A 23,820-nucleotide genomic window follows, 5' to 3' on the forward strand; every position below is an offset into this window, starting at 1 on the left:
AGACAGAGGGAAGGTGCTGGAAGGCAGCCCCAAGCCCATCTGACCTCCAAGGAGAGGAGAAAAAGTGAACTCAAACCTGAAAACCAAGGAAAGAACTGAGCCGGACGCTCTACTGGTCTTTTCCATGTCACCCCGGAGACCAATGTCCCCACACACTCTGAGGGGCTCTCCTTGACCTCGAATCATTTGACAGACCTTTCCATACTACAAGAGGTGATGGTTCCTGAAAAGAAGCCCCAAAGACCAGCACTAGAACCGGTCCCTGTGAGTTGCTCACGGCTCTTGTGAGTACAGGCTTGGTCTGGGGTAGATCCTGAGAAGCCTGGCTTTGGCTTTGCAAGAATCTAGAAAGGGAGAGTGGCTACACAGTAGGAAAGCACAGCTCTTACTTGGTACTGTTAATATTCAGGCATTATGCTGGCCTTCCCTTGGGGACCTAGCAGAATATATCATCAACTACAACTACTCCCTATGTGCATGCATTTGCTAGCATTCAGGCATTACGCTGGCCCTCCCCCAGGGTCCTCACCTGTAGCCACTAAGAGCACCTGCTGTGCTCATGTGCTCACTAACATTCAGGCAGGAACCTGGCCAGCCCAGGGTCCTACAGCTACTATGTCACTACATAGTCTCTGCACATGCGCTGTGTCACAGCGTAGCCTCTGTGCACATGCACTAAGCACCTTTTAAAATCGAGCTCTGCCGGTTCCTCTCTCTTTTTCCCGCCACTCCTCTCCAGAGGCCGGTCTCTGCACCCTTCCCCTTCCCTTTTCCCAATAAAGCCTTCCACGTGAGTTTGTTGTACAGTGTGATTTGTCCTCTGTCACCACCGCTAAACCTACAACATTTGGTGCCGGAAGACACGGCAGGCCCTCCTGGCCCTCTGAGGCATGCTGGGACAGCCTCACTTTCCAATTAACCGACCCTTGGGCCCTTCATCCAACGCTGGCACAGTTGGTGATTTGCCTTTATCCCGGTTGGCATAAATGTGTTCCTGGACCCATGGGAGTGACTGTTGAGTGTCCAGCCCCCCACTGGCCTATTTGGAAGCAGGGGAACAACCAACCACGGTATTAAAGGCTACGGTTGACCCCCTTCGCTGACAGTCACCCCTGGCCATTCCCCACGAGTGAGGCCTTACCTCTCGACCGTGGTTTCTCACCTCTTGGCCCTGCCGACAAGCCCTGGTACCAGGCAACCCACTCCTCTCTCTCAGGCTCGGAGCCCTGGCCCCTGACCGGAGTGTGACAACTCACTGAGCAGCCTGTGCCTCCTCAAATCAATCATTCCTGAGTTTTTGGGGATGCTAAAAATTCCAGGCCTTTGGATCTCATTTTTTCTGCTTCACTCATGGAAACTGTGCCTAGCAGCATAAGCCCAACCTCCCCTCTGGGACGCCTTTTAGAGAACCTCAAACCTCTATGCTTAGCGCCCAACTTAAGGACCTCTAAACATAACTGCCTTTGCAGTCAAACATGGCCTAAATACCCCTTAGACAACCAATCAAAATGGCCACCTAACAGCAGTTTAGACCCCAGTATTTTAAGGGACCTTTCCAACTTCTGCCAGCAGTCAGGTAAGTGGAAGGAGGTACCTTATGTTCAGGCCTTCACTTACCTTAGCTCCAAACCCTCTCTCTGTTCTTCCTGTTCACCCACTCAGGTCCTTCTAGCCATGCAATCTAAACTAGAGGAACTCTCCTCTACTCTGGACCCTGATAATGAACCCCCACTATTCCGACCTCGACATACAACTGCTCCTTCAGCTCCTCCAGCCCCTTCTTCCTCTCCAGAAATGGGCTGTTCTAACTCTTTCGCTCCTCCTGTTACACATTCTCACACCACTATGGGACCCCCTCCATCCCTCTCTACCCATTCCAGCCTGGCCACAGTTCTTCCTTTGTGAGAGGCTGCTGGGGTGGATGGACTGGTTAAGGTATGTGTCCCCTTCTCATTACGTGAACTCCCTCAAATAGAGAAAAAACTGAGGTCTTCTACATGTAACTCAACCTCTTTCATTAGAGAATTCCAATAGATCACCCAGTTATATAGTCTCACCTTTATATATATATATATATATATATATATATATATATATATATATATATGATCCTAGCTAACAACCTACTTTCTCCTGGCCAGGGCTGAGACATCCCAACCGGGACGCCCACGGGACTAGAATACCCCAGAGGGCATTCTAGCTAGAGATCAGTTTACAACCTGCCTCCTGGCCAGTCTCTGTAAGGCCCTTAAACTCTGGTTAACTATGAAAAACTCCCAAGAAATCATCCAGGACACACAGGAAAATCCATCTCAGTTCCTAGAACGCCTCACAAAGGCCCTCTTACAGTATCTAGACCCCACAAACCAAGAGGGCAGACAACTCCTTATGACTGATTTCTTTTGCAGAGCTTCCCCAACATTAGGGCCAAGCTTAAGCATCTGGAGAGAGGGCCCCGAACCCCACAGGCAGAAGTCTTAGCACTGGCCTTTAAGGTGTACCATGGGAGAGATGAGAAAGGCTGTAAACAGAAATACCAAATGCTGGCCAAGGCCGTCCAGCCTCAGCAACTGCCCAGGCTCCCTTCCCCCCCCGGAGCTCGAGAACCCCCGGGTCCCCGCTTCAAATGTGGCCAGGAGGGTCACTGGGCCTGGGCTTGCCCTAATCCCCACAGGTCACCAGGGCCATGTCCAAAGTGGCACCAACAGGGACATTGGGCTGTTGACTTCCCTCATGCCCCTTGTGGCATGGGGACATCAGACACATACCACCCTCCAGCCAACCTTCTAGGCCTTGCCATGGATGACTGAGGGTACCCCCCAGTCTCTCTTGACCCAACTATGGTCATCTCTGACAGGGAGCCCTGGGTGGTCATCACAGGCAGTAGTTTCAAGGCGGCCCATCTCCTTCCTCTTGGACACCAGGGTCACTTACTCGGTCCTGAGGGAGTTTTGGGGACCCACCTCTCATTGTCTCCCATTGTCAGGGTAGGGAGACAGCCTTACCTACCTCATCAATTGCATTTTCAGGGGGATTCCTCTCACTCATTCATTTCTGATGGTGCCAACTTGTCCTGTCCCCTTACTGGGAAGGGATCTTTTAGCCAAAGAGGCAGCTTCTATTTCTTTTGTTCCCCACATTTGCCTGACCCCCTCCTCTCCTCCTAGCCGCCCACCTTACTGGTCCCAACATGTCATTTTCTTAGCTAGCCTCCCAGGTGGACCCCCAAGTCTGGGACACCCAAAACCCCTTTGTTGCTAGACATCATTCCCCCCATTATCGTCCAATTACAGGACCCTGTCCAGAACGTTACCCAAGCCCAGTAACCACTCTTACTCCAGAGCCATAGGGGACTTCAACCTATCACCTCTGGCCCTCTAAGAAAAAAACTACTTCGTTCTACATCTTCTCCTTTTAACACCCCATACTTGCAGTTAAGAAACCTAACAGGACCTACTGCCTGGTTCAAGACCACTGGTTCATTGATTCTGCAGCGGTCCCCCTCTATCCTGTGGTGCCTAACCCTTACACATTCCTCTCCACTATCCCCTCAGGAACCTCCCATTTCTCAGTTCTGGATCTCAAGGATATTTTTTTCTCTATCCCTCTCAGCACTCAGTCTCAAAATACCTTTGCTTTCATCTGGACTGACCCTGACACCCACCCCTCCACCTTTGTATACAGATCATAAGTATAAAACTCTACAGTTATGCACAAGGTCACAGTCGCAGGTCTTACCAAGGCTACTAACACAAAACACCCTAAGAAAAGCCTGCCAGTTCTTCACTTGCCAAGTCTGCTGATAAAAAACTATGTCTCAGAGTTTGTGGCACTGGGCACTGCACCCCTCCCTCTGGTCCTGAGACCGTGGAACCTTGCGTTACTATGGTAATGGCTCTGCTCCTTATCGTCTGTTCCAGGAATGTGCTATGACCTTGAGGGCTTTGAAACTTTTCTCAGGATTGCAAGGAGTCTCCTGTCAGAAATGTGAGAAGTCAGGCAAGAGAGAAGGATGAGAGCTGAAAAGAAGCTGCAGACTTAGAGACGGAACAAAGAGAGGACAGCGAAGAGATCAGGGAACTGACTTAGAACGATAAAGTGAATGGACTAAAAGAGTATGGTGTTCCTCGCCGTCCGCTACTGTTGCTGCCAGTGCTACCACTACCACCACTTGCTCCCCCAAAATTCTGGAACATCTGGGCCTGGCGAGAGCTGAACTCTTCTAGACGGGATGAGCTGTGTACCTCCTGTGGGTAGCTCTGCTGGTTCTTGAGGTTCTACGATGGGACTGCTTGTTTGGTTTTCCGCTTCCTTGGCTGGGCCCCAGGCTTCCTTCTCCCCCTCCTTTGCCTCTGCTTTTTTGGCTTTGGCTCTCCATCTGCAGAACCTTCTGGTATCTGAGGGGGTGGAGGGGGTGGAGGGGGTGGCTGCTGCTGTTTCTTTTGCTTATTCACACTACCGATGGGTCTCCCCTTTTTCTTTCCTGATGGGAAATACCCTTCTGGGGGGAAACTTGCTTGTTTGGGTGAAATCATGACTGTTTCATTCTCTTTCTCCTCAGTCTTGGGGTTTGCCTCAGGGGCCAATATGCCCACTGGAGCTACATTCTTTGAGTCAGGGAAGATTAGTGGTGCTGCCCCACCCAGGGAACCATCTGGTCTCCCTTGGTTACCACCAGGCTTCTGTGAAGCTGTGGACGTCATAGTACCAGAAGGTTCCTTTCCAGTAGGAGCTGTTTCTGCATGTGCCTGTCTTGACTTTGTCATCCTCACTGTTACGCCACTCTTCAGAGGGCCCTGGAAGACGTTTCTCAGTATTCGATTCCTGGCTAGTTGTACACATCTTTTCTGGATTCTGAGAGTTTGTGATAGAGGTCATTGTTCATATACTGTACATTTGTTTACAGATTTACTCCCCCACCCCCACCCCACTGCGGTGATGGCATCAGGGAGACACTCAGACTCACCAGAGGTCATCATTACTCAGATTACTTTTAATGTGAAGTCTTAGTCCTTAGTTTATTTAGGTAGATAAGACTTACAGATTAATGGTCACCTATGCTTGTCATATTTATAGTTATGTTAGGTTTTCCAGATTTATAGAAGTGTGTGTCAGATGGACAGATAGTCTTCAAACACTTCATAGACCTAGAAGCTTTACCCCCACAACCGTACTCAACTTAGCGGATTGGGAACCCCATACGGAAGTGGATGTTTTCCTTCCTGACCCCCTCCATGTTCTTCTGTCTCTATAATCACAACCTGTTTCATCAATTTCTTCTCTATGTATCTCCAATGACATATTCAAAATCTCTAATTAATCAACTAATTTGCTGCTGTTACAGGACTACCAATCATTAGTCACAGAGCTGGAGGCGTAAAGACTATCAAACGTGCCCGGGTGGTAAGGAACAACAACACCCCAGAGGTATCCATACACACACTCCAGACTCAAAAAGGGAGACTCAGAACAGATTTCAATGTAACTTTATTATTGACTGCTGTGGTGGTATTGTGTTCCCCGAAATATTGTGCACCCTAATAAACTTATCTGGGGTCAGAGACAGAACAGCCACAATATTAAACATAGAGGATAGGCAGTGGTAGCACACGCCTTTAATCCCAGCACTTGGGAGGCAGAGCTAGGCAGAAATCCATGTGTTCAAGGATACAGCCAAGCATGGTGACTCACGCCTTTAATCCCAGAAAGCGAGCCTTTAATCCCAGGGAGTGATGGTAGAAGGCAGAAGGTATATAAGACGTGAGGACCAGGAACTAGAAGCACTTGGCCTGGTTAAGCATTTGGCCTGGTTAAGCACTCAGGCTTTTGAGCAGCAGTTCAGCTGAGACCCATTCTGGATGAGGACTCAGAGGCCTCCAGTCTGAGGAAACAAGACCAGCTGAGGATCCGGCGAGGTGAGGTAGCTGTGGCCTGTTCTGGTTCTCTGCTCTTCCAGTTCACCCCAATACCTGGCTCAGGTTTGATTTTATTAATAAGAACTTTTAAGATTCCTGCTACAGACTGCCCTCCGCAATCAACCACCTGTGTCTCCTGGGTGTCAAGGTGATGCCGTGGTGATGGGAAAGGAACAGGTACTTTAAGGTTTATTTATGTGAAGATAGAAAAGCTTAATTGGTGATAAGGAAAGATGATTTGAGATGTATAAATGAATGAAACATGTTCAAAATTCCTCTCTCGAGCTATGTTACTATCCATAACTTTAACATTGATAGAATTCTGATAAGCTATCAATCTGTCTCTAGCAGAGTACTAAACACTATTCTCTACCACTATAGTATCATGGCCACAAGCTCAGGATTCTAAATTCCCTTTGGTTGCTTTCTAATGTGTCTAAAATCATCTCTTTTTGTTAACTCAAAGTTCTTGTAAGCTCCAGGGAGTGGGCTTGGACCCACCCCTAACAGCATCGTGCCAGGCCCAAGTGACACTGGTTCCACAGAGCCTGGACAGTGAAGTGAAGTGAAACAATCAGCCACTCCAGGATGTGGCCAGCACCCCAGCTTTCCTGGGTCAGCAGGAAGCAGTCTCGAGAACTAGGTGCTGTCATTCCAGCTCACCTGCTGCCCCTAACCCTCACCTTTTCATAATAAAAGGGAGGAATGTTAGCATTCAGGAACTGTGCTGGCCCACCCCTAGGGTCCTTACCTGCAGCCACTAAGAGCACCCCCTGTGCACATGCGCTTGCTAACATTCAGGCAGGTACCTGGCCAGTCCGGGATCCTACGACCACTATGTCACTACATAGTCTCTGCACATGTGCTATGGTCTCTGCAAAATCACTAATCCCCCCTTTAAAAGCTAGCTCCCCAATGAAAGAGATATCTTGATAGAGGGAGCCATTATGTGGTTAGGGAGAAACCTGGTGCTAAGGAAGTTCCCAGGAATCTACAAGGATGACCCCAGCTAAGACTACTAGCAATAGTAAAGAGGGTGCCTGAAGCCGGGTGGTGGTGGCACACGCCTTTAATCCCAGCACTCAGGAGGCAGAGCCAGGCAGATCTCTGTGAGTTCGAGGCCAGCCTGGGCTACCAAGTGAGTTCCAGGAAAAGGCACAAAGCTACACAGAGAAACCCTGTCTCGGAAAAAAAAAAAAAAAAAAAAGAGGGTGCCTGAACTGGCCTTCCCCTGTAATCAGATTAGTAAATACCCTAACTGTCTTCATAGAACCTTCATCCAGTAACTTATGGAAGTAGAGGCAGAGATCCGCAGCTAAGAAAGGGAGGAGGGATTATATGAGCAAGGGGGGGGCAAGACCATGACGAGGAAACCCTCAGATATGGCTGACCTGAGCCCGTGGGAGCTCACGGACTCTAGACTGACAGCTAGGGAGCCTGCATGGGACCGACATGCATGTGGGTGACAGTTGTGTAGCTTGGTCTGTTGGGGGCCCCTGGCAGTGGGACTAGGATCTATCCCTGGTGCATGAGCCAGCTTTTTGGAGCCCATTCCTTATGGTGGCATGCCTTGCTCAGCCTTGATGTAAGGGGAGGGGTTTGGTCCTGCCTCAATTTAATGTACCAGGCTTTGTTGACTCCCCATGGGAGGCCTTACCCTTTTGGAGGAGTTGATGTGGGGGAGGGTGGGTGAGATGGGAGGGGAGATGTGGGGAGGGGGAGGGAGAAAGAGGAGGGGTGGGAGGGAGAACTGTGGTTGGTATGTTAAACAAACAAACAAATAAATGAGCTCCACCCATTCCTCTCTCCAGAGGCCAGTCTCTGTACCCTTCCCCTTTTCCCAATAAAACCTCCCACGAGTTGGTTGCACAGTGTGATTTGTCCTCTGTCACCACCGCTAAACCTACAACAGGTACCCATTAGGATTTCCATCCCGTGGGCCGATCTCATGCTTCAGGATGCTTGGTTACCAGGACGTGAGTACAGGGAACAGTTACTGGGCAGCCTACTCTATGGTAGTAACTTGGCATCTTATCTCATTTAGTCTCACACATACACACGGGAAAGGACTCACCTCTTTTTGAAATGAAGAAACTGCACTCTGAGAACGTATATAACTCAGCTGGGATCACCCTCCTGTTCTCAAGGTCCCAGTGTCCTCTAGGAAGACTGGCCATGGTCACTTGCTCTGTGTTAACTTCCCACTGTGGCAGCATACCTTACCAATAAAAAAAAAAAAAAAAAACCTATGGGGAAAGGGTTCCTTTTGCTCCGGGTTTCAGAAGTCAGAACATCATGGATGCTATAGGGTCAATCAATCTCCACTGTCGATTTGAGACCTGACATCTCATCTGAGAGGAGCAGCTCTGGGCAGGCCTGTAGGGGTTATCTTGATTATGTTACCGGAAGTGGGGGGACCCATACTCAAAGTGAGTTGGCACCATTTCCTAGGCCCGCGTCCTCGACCGTATAGAAAGTAGAAAGTGAGCTGAGCGCCGCCGGTGTTCATCTCCCTCTGCTTCCTGACTGCCTCATAGGGTTGAATCATGGTGCCTGAGGTCACCTGAGGAGGAATTCACTTTGAACTTTGGGTTGTTGGCAGATTTCCATTCCCGCAGGTGGTATAAACTGAGAGGACTGGGTGGCCATGCCAGGGCCCTGACAGGCTCCCCTAGCAGCCCTGACACAGACTTAGTTTAGGTTCACTAGAATGGACGGGGCTGAGCAAGCAGTTCCCAGGAAAACCACAATTTAGGGGCAGCCAATCAGCAGGCGCCCCCCCCCCAGCCTTCTGCTGGCTCAGCAGATGCCCCCCAGCCTCCTGTTAGCTAAAGAAAGCTTTTCCTACCCTCCCATCAACAAGCCCCTAACAACTAGACACCCCACCGTCACCAATAAGCCCCTAACCACTAGACCTACTCCACACACACCAATAAGCTCCTAACCACTACAGCCTCCAGCCAATCAACTCCCAGACTAATCTTACCTCCACCAATCAGCTCCCAGATAATCCCTCCTCCCTGGAATTCCCCTAACTCCCTTTAAAAGGAGCTTGTGACCTATTTGCCACCCCAACCTATTGGAAACACTAAACACTTCTGTCAAATTGCATACGTGACTGTTGGTCTTTCTTGGGGGCTTCTCTCAGACCTGAACATAAACGGTCTCTGCCCTCCTGCATCTGCAAAGTCAACAACAAATGTCATTTTGAGGGGCCACAGCACCATCATGGCTAGGCTTCTCCTGGCCCCAGCCTCCACTAAGCATATGCGTGAGTTTTAATTTAGTTTCAATTTCGTTTCTGTACCCTGTTAAAGCAGGAAGAGGAGGCCCAGCCAATCGGGTTCAGGCTGACCTCAGCCCCCTCCTGGCTGCCTATAAAAGGAGTTGGTGCACCGGGTGGTGGCGCACGCCTTTAATCCCAGCATTCGGGAGGCAGAGGCAGGCGGATCTCTGTGAGTTCGAGGACAGCCTGGTCTCCAAAGCAAGTTCCAGGAAAGGCGCAAGGGTACACAGAAACCCTGTCTAGAAAAACCAAAAAAAAAAAAAAAAAAAAAAAAAGAGTTGGCGCACACCGTTCAGGTGGCAGCCATTCTGTTGTCTGGCTGACGGAACCCTGAATGCTGGAATAAACAACGCTCTTGTTGATTGCATATGTAAGTGGTGGTCTTTGCTATGTGCGGTGTTCTGTGGACCCTAAAAATTTCCCATTCTCTTCTTTTGAATTTGACATCTGTCACAGCTGACCAGCTTAAAGAAATCCTCTGGTTTTTAAGGGGTCATGTGACTAGACTGGACCCACCTAGCCACTGCATGATCATCCCCCTTTTAAGGTTTCCACCTCTAATGGTATAGGTAAAGAGCCTCTTGCCATGGGACGCTGCATATGTATAGGTATGAATAACTCTGGGGGTCATCTTCCTGATGTCAAAGGATCGAGGAGGTAGGCATACAGCAGTGGTCAAAAAGAGACTGTCTTCCCACCACCACAGGGGAATGTTTAAACATGAAACATTAACTCACACGGGAACAGATTCCAAGGACAGGCAGATGTAAGGCACATGTAGGACCTAACTGGACCAGAGCACCCAGGGATGAGATTTGCTGGTGACAGAAAGTATGGGCAGGCCACAGCCCAGGACCAAGACTGCATCCAGGAAGCTGCAGGCTGGCCCTGATGGACTCAGGACGGGAGAGGCTGGCACGAGACAATCTCACCCAGGGCATGAGACAACACGACATGCTGGGATTAAAGGCATGCACCACCACTGCCCGGCTTCAAGTCACTTACTTTTAAAAACTTGAGAATGCACACACACAAATGATGTAGGCATAAGAGCGCACATATCACAGTGCATGTACGGAGGTCAGAGCAGAGCTTTATGGAGTCGCTTCTCTCCTTCCACATTTATGTGGGTGGGTTCCGGGTGTTGAACTCAGGTCTCTGGGCAGACGCAGCAAGTGCCCTATCTCTGTGCCATCTGCCAGCCCCGGGTCTCCCATGTGTGCCCCACATGTGCTAACCTGTGTGCCCTCAAGTGTTTTGGCTGTTGGTCATATATGTCTCCTCCAAGCATCTTTTTCGTCGTGTGTTGAGGTCACTTCATTCCATCAGATGGAGGTGGTACTACCACACCCAAATTGATGATTCCGTGTTTTGAGACACTTATTTTGTACTAGCTGGGCTCTGAGGGGAACTTTAAGGATATGCAAAAGTACACTTTAGGAACTTTTTAATGGCACATAAGCACATGCACGTGCACACAAATGTGCACAAACACACCATGGTTAGAGGACAACTCTCCATCATATGGGTTCTAGGGATGGAACTCAGGTTGTCAGGCTTGGTGATCAGTGGCTTTACCTGCTGCTGAACCATCTCCCCATCTCCCCAAAGCACATCTTAGCCTTCCTTTAAATGTGAAACCCTTCTCTGGGACAGATTCCTCATTCTGCTCCTGTCTTCATGCTGGTAGCCTACAGACATGTCAGAGCAATAATAGCAGATGGCAATTCGTATTCTGGGTGTCAGCCCACCAGAAGTTCGACTCTCTGATGGGGTTGTCTCGCTCAAGCAAGGCTTGCAAGAATACAGACTCCGGAATGTATTGTGCTTCTGTTGTGTCCCTGCACACTTGCTGCTACTGTGTGTATGGTGTGAGGAGTCTCCTACTGCCTATACTGTATTGTGTTCATCTCATGAATATACTCCATCTACTGGAGACATATCTGTGGATCGTCAGGAAGATGATTTCTCCTTAAGCTGTATAATTTTGATGAATAAAAAAAATATGTTCCACGAGAACTGTGAGACCCTTAGGGCCTGTTTTATATCATAGCTCAGGCTGACATAGGAAAATAGTATACAGCTGCCTTAGTAGCTGGAAATACAGCTATTAGCTGATTTAAAGCCTCAAAGTAAGTTCTGATTAGACTAGGTTCCTTGCTAATGTGTTTTAAGATAAACATTTCCCAGGAAAAAAATGGTAATTCACAAGGACAAAATAGCCGCCTGTCTGATTGAACCAAGGTTAATGGCTGCAGTGCCAGTCTCTCTCCTAGGTCTGGCTAATTATCTAGGACAGCAATTAACTCTCTGCACATATTCCTAACCTCAGTTTTATGATACAGGCATATACCTGAAAACACAAAGTTCAGCCAACTAAATGTTTTTATGTTGAGTCCTAAAATTGTGCAGGTAAAAAAAAAGAGTTACGAGTTTCCTTTTTTATAGTCTAAAGTTACACGCAGGGCAGAAAAATATATTTCAAGATGTAAAACGCTTTTAATGTCACTGTGCCTGGGAAAGTGCCAAATGGGCTTATATAGGAGATTTAAGGTAAACCTGAGAGTCCAAGAAAGCCCGGCATTTCTGTTCATCACAAAATGTTAAAATGTTACTACACTTAGAAATATAGGATATATGCACTTATGTTTGAGATTTCTCAGTAGTTTAGTTTTATAAAGCTCTCTCTCTCTCTAAATAGATAACCATGACTGGTTCTTTCTTTGAAGCTGCGGCTCTGAGATTACAGCCCACCAATTAGGAAGCTAAGATTTATTACAAGTGTGTTGTCAGGATGACTCTGCTTCTTATCATTTACTAAATGAAATGTGACCCTCAAATGTAACTTTTATAGTGCCTGAAGGATTCTGTTTGAATACATACACAGCTGTGAAGAACCAGAGAGTAACCATCAGAACGCGTGTGTTCAATTCTTACCCCTCAGATAGAAAAGATTTTGCTATGCTGTGGCATTCTCTTTGAGCACTGCCCGCAGCCCTGAGGCTGGCTCCCTGGGACTGCAATACCTTCAGAAGTAACAATTGTCACTGGGAGCCAATGGGGATTCCACTGACTGAAAGTTCCTTGGGGGCTGGAGAAAGAACTCAGTGGGGGAGGGGGCAGGGGGGATTCCCCTTCTTATAGATTGCAGACTCTTGCTGAGCACCTGGGTTCAATTTGCAGCACCCACATGGTGGTTCACAGCTATCAGTAACTCCTCCAGTTCCAGTGTATCTGATGCTCTTTTCTCACCTCTGAGAGTACTAGGCATACATGAGATGCATACACATACATGCAAGAAAAGCATTGATATACATACATTTGGAAGGTTGGGAGGAAGTTACTGGACTTGGGATTCAAAGGGGACAATGAGGCAGATTGTCTTTTGGGGTTATAAGAGTTATTAATGCCAATAGACAATAGCATGGGAGATCTGAGGAGCGTTCAGATGCTGGGGGGGGGGGAGGAGGCGGGGGGGGGGGGAGGCAGGGAGGGTTCCCCTTCTTATAGATTGCAGAGGACGTGTTAGGTTTCATGCCATACACTTGAGTAGCCCACACACAGGCCTGTAGTCAAGCTGTCCCTGATTCCGAGGGAGAAAGGAATGTGTTGCCCTGAGGATATGGAGAAGGAAAGTTAGTTAAGGTGTATCCATTATGTGGGTGGGTGATGAGCTGTCCCTGGTAGCCTGCCCTTTGAAGTCTTGGAGTCTGGTACTCTGGCCTGTAAAGTTCCTTGGGGAAATGAGAATTATGGTACCTGCTATTCCTCTGGAATTCAGGCACCTGAGGAGTCTGGGGAGTTAGGGGGTTACAGAATCACAGATGGGCTCCCTGTCAGTTCCGATATAGGAAGCCATGAGAAAAAGGCTGCTATGGCAATTGGCAATTAGCCTTTAGCCCTTAGCCCCAAACCTAACATCCATAACCTGTTAAGTATAGCAAATTCTAGCTGGGCAGTGGTGGCTCACACCGTTAATCCCAGCACTTGAGAAGCAGAGACAGGCAGATCTCTGTGAGTTCAAGGCCAGCTTGGTCTACAGAGTGAGTTCTAGGACAGCCAGGGCTACACAGAGAAACCCTGTCTTGAAAAACAAAACAAAACAAAAATACAGCAAATTGTGTAACCAATATCTAAGGACAAACAGAGGCAACAGAGGCTAAAGCTACAGAGAGCATGGAAGTCGTGCCCAGGGAAGTTCTAACAGCCTTGCCAAGTTCTCCCACTGGTGGATAACTGTTGGTGAGCCAAAATTACCCAGATATCAAGTGTTCTCCTAAGATTGAGGAGCCCCCGGACCAGGGCCCAGAAAATAACCTTGGAATGAGGAAGCCTCTGGCTCTATTGACATCAGATTTGTCCATTTTACCATCAATGCTCCTGGAACTATGAGGGTCAGATCCTGGGCCCTGGCAGTCCTGACACCCTACCCTTGGGCACACATCCTCATTAGTCCAATTAAAGAGACAATAATGAAAAGCAGAGAAAGGAGATTTATTTCAATGTGGCCACACTGGGAAGAAGAACAAATAAAAAGTCCAGTGTGGTGGTTTGAATAAAAATGGCCCCCATAGGCCCATAGGGAGTGGCACTATTAAGAAGTGTGACATTTTTGGAGGTGGTGTGGCTTTGTTGGAGGAGGCGCATCACTAGGGGCTGGGCTTTGAGGTCTCAGAAGCTCAAACCAGTTCTCTACCTGCTTCCAGAATGTAGAATTCCAGATGTAGAACTCTCAGCTCCTTCTCCAGCCCTAGGCCTGCCTGCATGCCACCACGCTTCCTGCCATGAATGGGCTAAACCTCTGAACTGTAAGCCAGCCACACTGAAATGTTTTCTAGGAGTTGCGGTGGTCATGGTGTCTCTTCACAGCAATAGAAACCCAAAGACATCCAGTGAACCTCACCCTCAAGGTCATCTTCCGGGCCTGTGATATGAAGTTTAGGTTTAAATAGAGGGCAAGAGGTATGCATAACTAAGCCATCCTGGTCAAGGTGAGATCCTCCTAGCATCAGTTTTCTTAGCTCCAGTCCCTTCTGCAGGGTGGTCTGACAAGCTTCCAGGGCAGTGTGAAATCTCTTCCAGGGAGACAAGTTCCTCCTCCGCTGCACCTGCCTTTAGCCTCTGCTCAGGAAATTCCTTGGGAACCATTTCCTTGGGAACCATTGTTTCAATAGTCTGGTAGCCAAATGGAGGGGCACAAGTGTCTCTTTAGAATATCTTCATTTCTGCCAGAACCATTACAGGACCTCATATAAACCTTGAAGTCACAGACAGAACTGTCATTGTCTACAATGCATCCTGTTGACTTGCTGGAAAAATTTTAACAGAAATATAGAAGAATTAGGAAAACAAAGGGAGACCCAAGATCCCAGTGACATTTCCTGGGCGCCTGCCGGATATCTGGCTTGTTGATGAGAAAGCTATACAAAGTCTACCAAGGGTTTAGATGAGGGTATCTCTGCTGGATCTAATTTGAGCAGTGCTTCCCTGAGGGCTGACAGTTGCCCAGTTTAGGATTATACCTTAAGGCTTGGAGGAAGAGAACTGGTACCTTTGGCTCAAAACCTGTTCCTTATGCCTCCCCCGGAGATCTCCAAGCATTCTCACTTGCATAGACCAGCAAGGATGCAGAGAACTGACTGGATGGTGGCTCCATTCTGCCTTCTTCCCCATCTACAAGGGTCCCCAAGGGCAGGACTGTAGGCTTTGTGGACACATGTCCTGGGAGGCTCAGGACACACAAAAAGTCTTAGTTGAAAGTGGCTGGGTTGGAGGTGGCACTGTGCCAGGGGACCGAGGCTGATTTGCAACAGGAGAGCAAAGACCACTAAGGGATGGAGCTCAGCCAATTTCACGAGATTAGAGGAAGCTCCCAAGGTAAGTAAGGATTGTTCTTTCTCTAAGCACAAGCCATCACGCTTTTGGCTCATTATTTGAGGTTAAATCGTATTCAGTAGAGCCAGTCAGTTCTGGCCCATTGGCAGGAGAGATAAGGCCTGTAGTACCGATAAGGGTTAAAGTTTCCTCTACTTGGAACAGAAATTTCTTAGACCTGAACTTGCGCTTGCTGTCCAGTAAATCTGTAGCATCTACCAGGAATGCTTCGACAAACCTAATAGAGTCAAGTCCTCGTTACCTAGCTTACTTACTACATGATGCATCCCTTCGTTTCTATCTTAGGAAACAAAGAGCCAAATACACTCCCTAGTGCGCAGAAGCAGACCAAGTGCAGCAGAAGTAGTGCGCAGAAGCGCAGTCACGCCCCGCTTTGGGACGTAACCTTACGTCATCAGAGGCGGAGCGAGGGGAGGAGCCGCAGCCGGCTTGGGGCGGTACTGAGCTGGGTCACGTAGCTCAGGTCCCTGGTTTGGGCCACATCCCGTGTTGCACTGTCCTCTCGTCCCCGCGTGCAGTCCCTCCGCCACCATGCCGATGTTCACCGTGAACACCAACGTCCCCCGCGCCTCCGTGCCAGAGGGGCTTCTCTCCGAGCTCACCCAGCAGCTGGCGCAAGCCACGGGCAAGCCGGCACAGGTTTGCAGGGAGGGTACAGGAAGAGAGTGGCGTGGGCCCGCCCGCCGGGTAGAGGAAGAATGGGGATGGGAGCCAAGGCGGGCCGGCGGGTGGCGGCTGGAGCTCTCTGGGAGACCTGTGGCCCGGTAGTCTTTCAGGCGGGCTAACCGTGTGTCCATCCACCCCACCCCACCCCGGCCCGCGCAGTACATCGCAGTGCACGTGGTCCCGGACCAGCTCATGACTTTTAGCGGCTCTAGCGACCCCTGCGCCCTATGCAGCCTGCACAGCATCGGCAAGATCGGCGGCGCGCAGAACCGCACCTACAGCAAGCTGCTGTGTGGCCTGCTGGCTGATCGCCTGCACATCAGCCCGGATCGGTGCGTGGCGGGGCGGGGGTGAGGGGCGCTGGGAGGTCGGCACGTGGGGGACGGGCGTTCAGAGGGCACCGTCACGCTCGCCGAGACCGCGCGTTTGGCTGAGCCGGCCTTTCATTCTCGCAGGATCTACATCAACTATTACGACATGAACGCAGCCAACGTGGGCTGGAACGGTTCCACCTTCGCTTGAGTGCTGGCCTAACTTACCTGCACCGCTGTTCTTGGAGCCTTGCTGCACGCAGCGTTCTGTTTCGTCCACCCGTAGCGATGCCCACCTTCCGTTCGGGAGAAATAAATGGTTTAGAGACCACGGTTGCCTCAGCTTCTGCTTTCCTTGGCTTGCGGAGGAACTGGTTCAGGGCGGGGACGTTGAATGGAAGCCCAGGCTGCAAAGGTGGGGTGGGGTGTGATGGCAGGCCCGGAGTTGGCCAGTTTGGCTCTCTCAAAAACTGTGGCTTAGATGTCCTTTTGTCCAGGCTTTTCTATGCCGCCCTAACGTCTAAAAGAGGCTGACTTATCTCCTGGGGTCTCACACCAAGAGTCGAATCGGAGCTTCCCAAGCAGTTGTTGCACCCTGAAATAGGTTCTCTGCTCTGGGCGGGAATCCCGAATTGTGCTCTTACCACAGTGGCAAATGGGGCGGTAATGTGCCTTCATGGAAGAGGGGGTTGCTCCGGTGGGGATTAAATTGATTGGAAAGTGGACCAGCTGGTCCTGCACTTTTCTCAAGCCCCACTTTCCCTCCCCAAGAATCACTGCGCTAAGCCAAGTGTTCCAGTTTCTTGTTCTGAAACTGGGCCAGTTTTTAGGCATGTTGGTGGAAGAGGTGACCAAGTCACAAAGTTCTCCCTAGGCCACACTGCCCACTCCCCAACTCCTTGCCTGTGTTCTGCTCAGAGGGACAACCCCACCGCAGCAGTTCCCTGAGAATGCAGGAGGGTGGAGGAAATACTTGTCATCTGTTATCATTTATGTTAGGATAGAAAAGTTGCTGGCCCTCAGGGCATTTTCATAAAATCATTGGCAAAGGTCCAATGTGATTTAGATCTCTTCGCCTGGAGTCCTTCCTGCCAAGCCCAGGGACCCCAATGGGTGGCACTGGGCAGAATCCCTGCTTGGGCCATAGGAGCCTACTGCTGCTCCTGAAGGAATTTCTCACTACTCCCCAGTATGAGGACCTACCAGCTAGGGAGGCCCAGCTAAGATTAATCTGTCAGGACTGGCTTGAGTCTTTCCTAAAGAAAAGAGCTGAGCCAGGTGGTGGTGGCACATGCCTTTAATCCCAGCACTCTGGAGGCAGGCATCTCCTAGTTCAAGGCCAGCCGGGTCTACAGAGTGAGTTCTAGGACAGCCAGGGCTACACATAGAAACCCTGGGGGGGGGGGGGTTGGGGGCGGCTTGTACCACCCTGCCTACATTGACTGCCCTTCCAGAGAAGTCTAACAACAGCTTCCATAGAGGGACTCTTGATGCATGCACCCCATTCCTCAGATTTAGGAAAGGTGGCATCTTGCCTCAGTGGATGCCTGCTGGTCCCAGTTGCCTTGTTCTTCAGCGTCTTGTCAAGGTAAGAACATTCTAGATGAAATGTGGGGTTTTCTTTGTTTTTTTAAGAATCTCAAGGAATTCAAATTTGCTTTTGGAAGCTGAGGGGCCCTGTCTGGGAAGAGGAGCCCCTCAACTCCTGACTGGGAGTGAGGAACTTGCCTGTCTGAGCCTGACAACTGACAGAGGCCTCCCTGTGTGTGCAGAGAGACCTGAGACCTAGTGTGGGTACAGAATCCTTCCTGGGCACGATTGCCAGGATCCCTGCCCATTGTACTTCATCATTCGTGGAATATTCGCGAACACCCACCAGGCCAGACTTGAAACCAATAAGTACCATGTTCAGAACCATCCTAGAGGTGCCTAACCCAGTTTAGGTGCCACATAGATCCACACCCTCTCCTAACTGGCATCTACTGCAGCCTTGGCAGTGCCTACCTAAGGCATGCATCCCAGGCAGCTTGCTAATCTCTTGTGCTTCTTATGTTTAGGAGTCTTGTGACTGGGAGAAGGGAAGCCCCATACCAGACACCGCCACCCCCAGCACTAGATCAGGACAGAAGCAGAGACAGGAAGCGTGGTGTTTAGAAAGGAGAATCAAAGCTCATGAGATTGAATCTGCAGGAGTTGAGACCTCCTTCTCAGTGTGGAGGCCAGCCATACCTGGAAGTTCCCAAAGCAAGACCCTTCCTAGCTTACTATAACCCACGAGGGGCCTCCAGCTTCCCTCCATCTCATTCTGCATTCATGAAGGCACCTCACTGCCTGCCTCCACACTGGGAGGCATGCCCTTACTGTAACCAGAGATGCAGTCTGGGGCTGCCCTCTTGAGTCTGAGTACCTCTTGTGTGGAAGGCTACCTTCCCTCCTCAGCCCAGGCCTTGGCCACATCCCCTTGGTTCCATCGGACCCGTAACCACAGGGTTGGGCTTTACACAAAACTGAGTCCCAAGTCAAACCCTCTTATTTCTGCTGACCTCTTGTCTCGAGCACCTGACCCCACTGTGTGCTCAAGCAAGACTCCCCCCCCCCCTTCTGCTCTGCACAGAGAAAGGGAGGACTCAGGCTTCCCTTGATTTTAGTCCAACTTCCTCATTTCACAGATGAGGACACTGACCCTGAGGTATTTGGCTGTATTACTGCTGTCTCCCAGGACAGGCTCATGGACTTGCTCCATTCCCTCAGCGATGTCTCTGGCCAAGCCACATGTGAGCCTGAAGATAAGATCTCTGTGGCAGGGCTCTGGCCCAAGGGCCACATGTGAACCTAAAATGGAGGTCTCTGTGGCGGAGGAGGCAAGTTGATCACCTGCTGTGTGAGAGTGGGGGGCTTGGAGGGAATCACATGAGCCAGAAGAGCCACTCCCCTAAAAAATAAAAGCCCCAATGTCTGTGGCTCTGTAACCAGTGGGAGCATCTACAAAGTGGTCACACCTTGGTACCCAAGGAAAAAATGGAACAGGGCCCTATGACTTTAGCCCTTCACATTTCTTGGTCAGCCTAATGTGTTGCAGGAGGCCGCTGCTGTCCGCCTCCTTCATCCCAGTCATCCCTGACCAGCCCCACTTTCTTCAAAGCAAGACCCTTCACTACCCACTGAATGAGGCCGGTTCCTTCTCAAAACCAAGGCCCATGGGCCAGTCAGCTTTCCAAGTGTCAGCTAAGTGGCATGTCCAATGATACCTCAAACCTCCAGGTTGGATAGATAGGTGAAGTTGGGCAGAGAATGCCCCCTGTTCTCCCACCATTGTTCCATAGGGCCATGGCATCTAATGACATTATCAGCCTATATGGTGACCCCTGCCTGTACCCATGGTCACTGTTTGCCAAAGTTGGCCAACTCTGGCAAGTCTTACACCTTTTCAGGTGCTTTTCCTTCTCCTGTTCCCCATGGAGTTGCCCAGGCCCACTCTCTGTGTGTTCTTCTGGTGCAGAAGACACAATGCCTCTGTCTTGGCCCAAGCCTCTTAGATGGGTTGTGCCCCAGTGGATTTCCAGGGCTTCTCCCTGCTCTGGTCTTCTGGGCTGCTGCCCTGGGACCTCTTAGAGCTTGGCCTGCAGTACAGACTCTTCCCCAGAAACTCCCTCCAACCCTGCCCCTCCTATCAGGTACAACTGCATCTCAGAGACAGCTCCCCACCCCACCCCCAACCCCTTCTCCAGAACTCGTGCCTCAGGGGCCACCACCCCAGCCCACCCCATATCCTCAACAGCTATTTCCTTCCGGGAGTCAGATCTCAGTGAGATTAAGATCATCTCCCTGCCTTGGGCCTCAGTTTCCCCCATCTGTGAAATGAAGAGGTTCACCGTTGAACTGTAGATGTAACCAATTTTGTTATTAAATAAGAAACACAGAACCAATGCAAAGAAGAAAGCCAAGAGGTCAGAGGTCAGAGCTAAAACCTTACCCTTCCTCCTGCAGTGGTCCTACCTCTCCGAACTCACTACCCCTGTGTTAATGTCTTTATATAGTGTTCCTGTTCTGCCTTCTCATTGGTTGTAAACCCAACCACGTGACCGCCTCGTCACGGCCTGTCTGTATAGGCCTCCAGGTTTTCCTTGCTTGGTATTGAGATTAAAGGCATGTGTGTCCAATAATGGCTGTATCCCTAAACACACAGAGACTTACCCAGCTCTGCATACCAAGTGCTGGGATTACAAGTGTACACCACCACTGCCCTGCTTTCCTATGGCTTGCTAACAGCTCTGACCCCCGGGCAACTTTATTTATTAACATACAAATAACATTTTAATACAAATAAAATATCACCATATTTCCCCTTTTCTATTTTAATAAAAAGGAAAAAAGAAAAAGCTTATAACTAACATAAGAAAAACTATATATAAAAGTACAATAACTATATACAATATATACAAGTAATAAATACCGGTTTATTTGGTAAAAATATCCATTCTAATATAATATCTTCCCTTTGCATTAATATTCCTGTTGGAGAATGCCTAGAAGGTAAAATAACCAAAATGCAATCCAGCTTTGGATCAATACGATCTACGTGCCCTTCATGTACTTTCTTTTCTACCAAGGCCAATTCTTTCTCAGCTTCAGGTGATAATTCTCTTGGACTGTTCAAGTCCTTATCACCTTCTAAGGTTTTAAACAAATTATTCAGTTCATCATTTTTTACCCCAACAATAGTTCTTAGATGAGAAATGTCTCCAAATAATCTTTGAAAGTCATTAAGAGTCTGTAGTCTATCTCTCCTAATTTGCACCTTTTGAGGTCTAATTTTTTGAAGTTCTATTTTATATCCTAAATAATTAATAGAATCTCCTCTTTGTATCTTTTCAGGAGCAATTTGTAAACCCCAGCAAGGCAAAATTTTCTTTACTTCTTCAAACATTCTTTCTAAAGTATCTGCATTTGAGTCAGCTAATAAAATATCATCCATATAATGATAAATTATAGATTTAGGAAATTTTTTACGTACCACTTCTAATGGCTGTTTTACAAAATATTGGCACAAAGTTGAGCTATTCAACATTCCCTGTGGGAGAACCCTCCATTGAAATCTTTTAGCCGGTTGAGAATTATTATAAGTAGGCACTGTGAAAGCAAATCTTTCTCTGTCTTTTTCTTGTAATGGTATTGAAAAGAAACAGTCTTTTAAATCAATAACTATGAGAGGCCATCCTTTTGGTAACAGAGTAGGCAAAGGAATTCCAGATTGTAAAGAGCCCATTGGCTGAATTACTTTGTTAATTGCTCTAAGGTCTGTTACCATTCTCCATTTACCAGATTTCTTTTTAACAACAAATACAGGAGAATTCCAAGGGCTGGTTGATTCTTCAATATGATGAGCATTTAACTGTTCTTCCACCAGCTCTTGTAAAGCCTAGAGTTTCTCTGTTGTTAAAGGCCATTGCTGAACCCATACAGGCTTATCTGTTGACCATTTTAAAGGTAGAGCTGTTGGTGTTTTTGGAAAATTATCAGTTGTGCCCTGTTCTTGTATGACATGGATGGCTGGTGAGCACTCATTAGAATAATATCTTTTAATATTTCTCTCAGAAACATGTACTAATTTATGATTTGTTTCTGAGATTGGAGGGATATCAATCTGAGTATTCCATTGTTGTAACAAATCTCGACCCCACAGGTTCATAGCTATGTTAGCCGTATATAGTTTTAATTTTCCTTTCTGTCCTTCTGGACCTATACATTCAAGCCATCTTGCACTTTGTTTCACTCGAGATAATGTCCCAATTCCTAACAGTTGAACGTTTACCTCCTGAAGAGGCCAAGTTGGATGCCAAAATTCTGGTGCAATTATGGTAATGTCAGCACCTGTGTCTACCAGACCAGACAACAAAACACCATTTATTTTTATTGTTAGTTTTGGTCTTTGTTCATTAATAGAAGTTTGCCAAAAAATTTTCTTTATGTTTTTTCCTGAATTCCCTATTTTCTCTGTTTCATCATCTCGACTAACATGATTTATTCCTATAGACATTTGGTTATTTAGTTGCTTTGAGTAGGGGTTTCCTCTACAACTGCAGGAAAGGTTTGAACTGGATTTACTGTGGGGGCCTGCCTGAGGCCCCTCTGGGAGTTTCCCGAAGCTCGAGGCAGAGGATTACCCTGTCTGTCCCTTGTTGACCTACATTCGGCAAGAATGAGGCCTCTGCAAGTGGCACATTAAGTTGCATGGTGGATTTAGACTTTGGTAGTACAAAACAAAACAAAACAAAAAAAGGTTTCTGGGATACACGCTGCTTGGATAATAGCATAGACCCACGATAGCTCCCAGAGGTGGCGGTAAATGGTACAACTGCCATGTTGGGAAGCTGAGGTGGGCGGAGCCAGCAGCCACAGCTGCTGCAGTTTAAAGCAATAGATTCACAATAAGACAGATTCAGATGTAATAGTTTACAATGTATGTAAAAATGTACATAGGATTGAAAGAGAGAGAAAAAGGAATATATACAGTTATATAAACAAATACGTAGTTTTAAAAAATAAAGTCTTTAAAGAGAGAGTAAAATTAATATAAAAAATAAGCCACGTGAAGATGAATATTACACAGAGAATCTGGATTGTGTTGTCTTTGGGATTCTTAACTGCAGAGAAATATTTGATTGTAAAGGAAGCTGAGTTAAACCAATATGTATATTTTAAAGGTACCTTGACTTCAAAATTTGGATATAAGGATATGTTGCTTTGGAAAAGAGTCTCTGCTTTTGTTCCCACAGAAAGCCAGAGGCTATGGATTTGTTCAAGATTAAGATACATAAGGTTTGACCAGCCAAGACCCCCTGAAAGGTCTCCGATGACACCATGGCCCAGATGATCCAACATCCAGAACGGTTTGAAGGCATCTGGCTCAGAGGATACAGCCTCATGGACTATTCCATAATTCTAAAATTTTGTTTGTATCCCCATAAGATACAGCGCCCCCCTCCAGCAGGAAGTAGTAAGAGAAGCTACGCCCAAATTCCCAAATTATATGTAATTTTACTTTGTTAAGGTTAAAACCTTCCTTTTGAAAAAAAAAAAAATGGGGGAAGTGCTGTGGGATGTTCTGTATGGCAAATGTGTTGCTAATTAGTCAATAAATAAAACACTGATTGGCCATTGGCTAGGCAGGAAGTGTAGGCGGGACAAGGAGGAGAATAAAGCTGGGAAGTGGAAGGCTGAGTCAGAGAGACACTGCCAGCAGCCATGATGACAAACAGCATGTGAAGGTGCTGGTAAGCCACGAGCCATGTGGCAAGGCATAGATTTATGTAAATAGATTAATTTAAGCTGTAAGAACAGTTAGCAAGAGGCCTGCCACGGCCATACAGTTTGTAACCAATATAAGTCTCTGTGTTTATTTGGTTGGGTCTGACAGCTGTGGGTCTGGCAGGTGAGAGAGATTTGTCCTGACTGTGGGCCAGGCAGGAAAACTCTAGCTACATTGAACCTGACTAAAAGTAACTGAAGATATTCTACATTGCAGGCGGCCTGTGCCTGTACTCAGGTCTTGATAAATTGTGAAACCCCTCCATTTGTGCAGTGCAGTCAGACATGGGGTGTGTGGTGGGACGTCTTAGCTTCCTGAAAGCAGGGTAGTATTAGGCAGATGCAGTGGACAGAGGCCTGGAGCACAGGCTTGAAATGCAGCTGCCAGGAGCCAACACACCCTCTGGCCCCCCGCTGAAGGGTCCACCACTGTCTAAAG

General features: G+C 48.2%; 1 protein-coding gene and 1 non-coding gene across 2 annotated transcripts; one reads left to right on the forward strand and one right to left on the reverse strand.

Moving 5' to 3' along the window:
- Positions 1-4,920: 4,920 nt before the first annotated feature.
- LOC131894038 (small nucleolar RNA SNORD48) lies at positions 4,921-4,983 on the reverse strand. Its single transcript, XR_009374824.1, has one exon. It is a non-coding gene; the product is annotated as a small nucleolar RNA SNORD48 (small nucleolar RNA).
- Positions 4,984-15,486: 10,503 nt separating this feature from the next.
- Positions 15,487-16,404, forward strand: Mif (macrophage migration inhibitory factor). The gene is made up of 3 exons (XM_059281651.1): positions 15,487-15,735; positions 15,922-16,094; positions 16,218-16,404. Exons 1-3 carry the CDS (start codon positions 15,628-15,630, stop codon positions 16,282-16,284), a joined length of 348 nt encoding a protein of 115 aa, XP_059137634.1. The 5' UTR covers positions 15,487-15,627; the 3' UTR covers positions 16,285-16,404.
- The last annotated feature ends 7,416 nt before the right edge of the window (positions 16,405-23,820 follow it).

This window comes from Peromyscus eremicus, chromosome 16_21, assembly GCF_949786415.1.
Source record: "Peromyscus eremicus chromosome 16_21, PerEre_H2_v1, whole genome shotgun sequence".
Taxonomy (NCBI): domain Eukaryota; kingdom Metazoa; phylum Chordata; class Mammalia; order Rodentia; family Cricetidae; genus Peromyscus; species Peromyscus eremicus.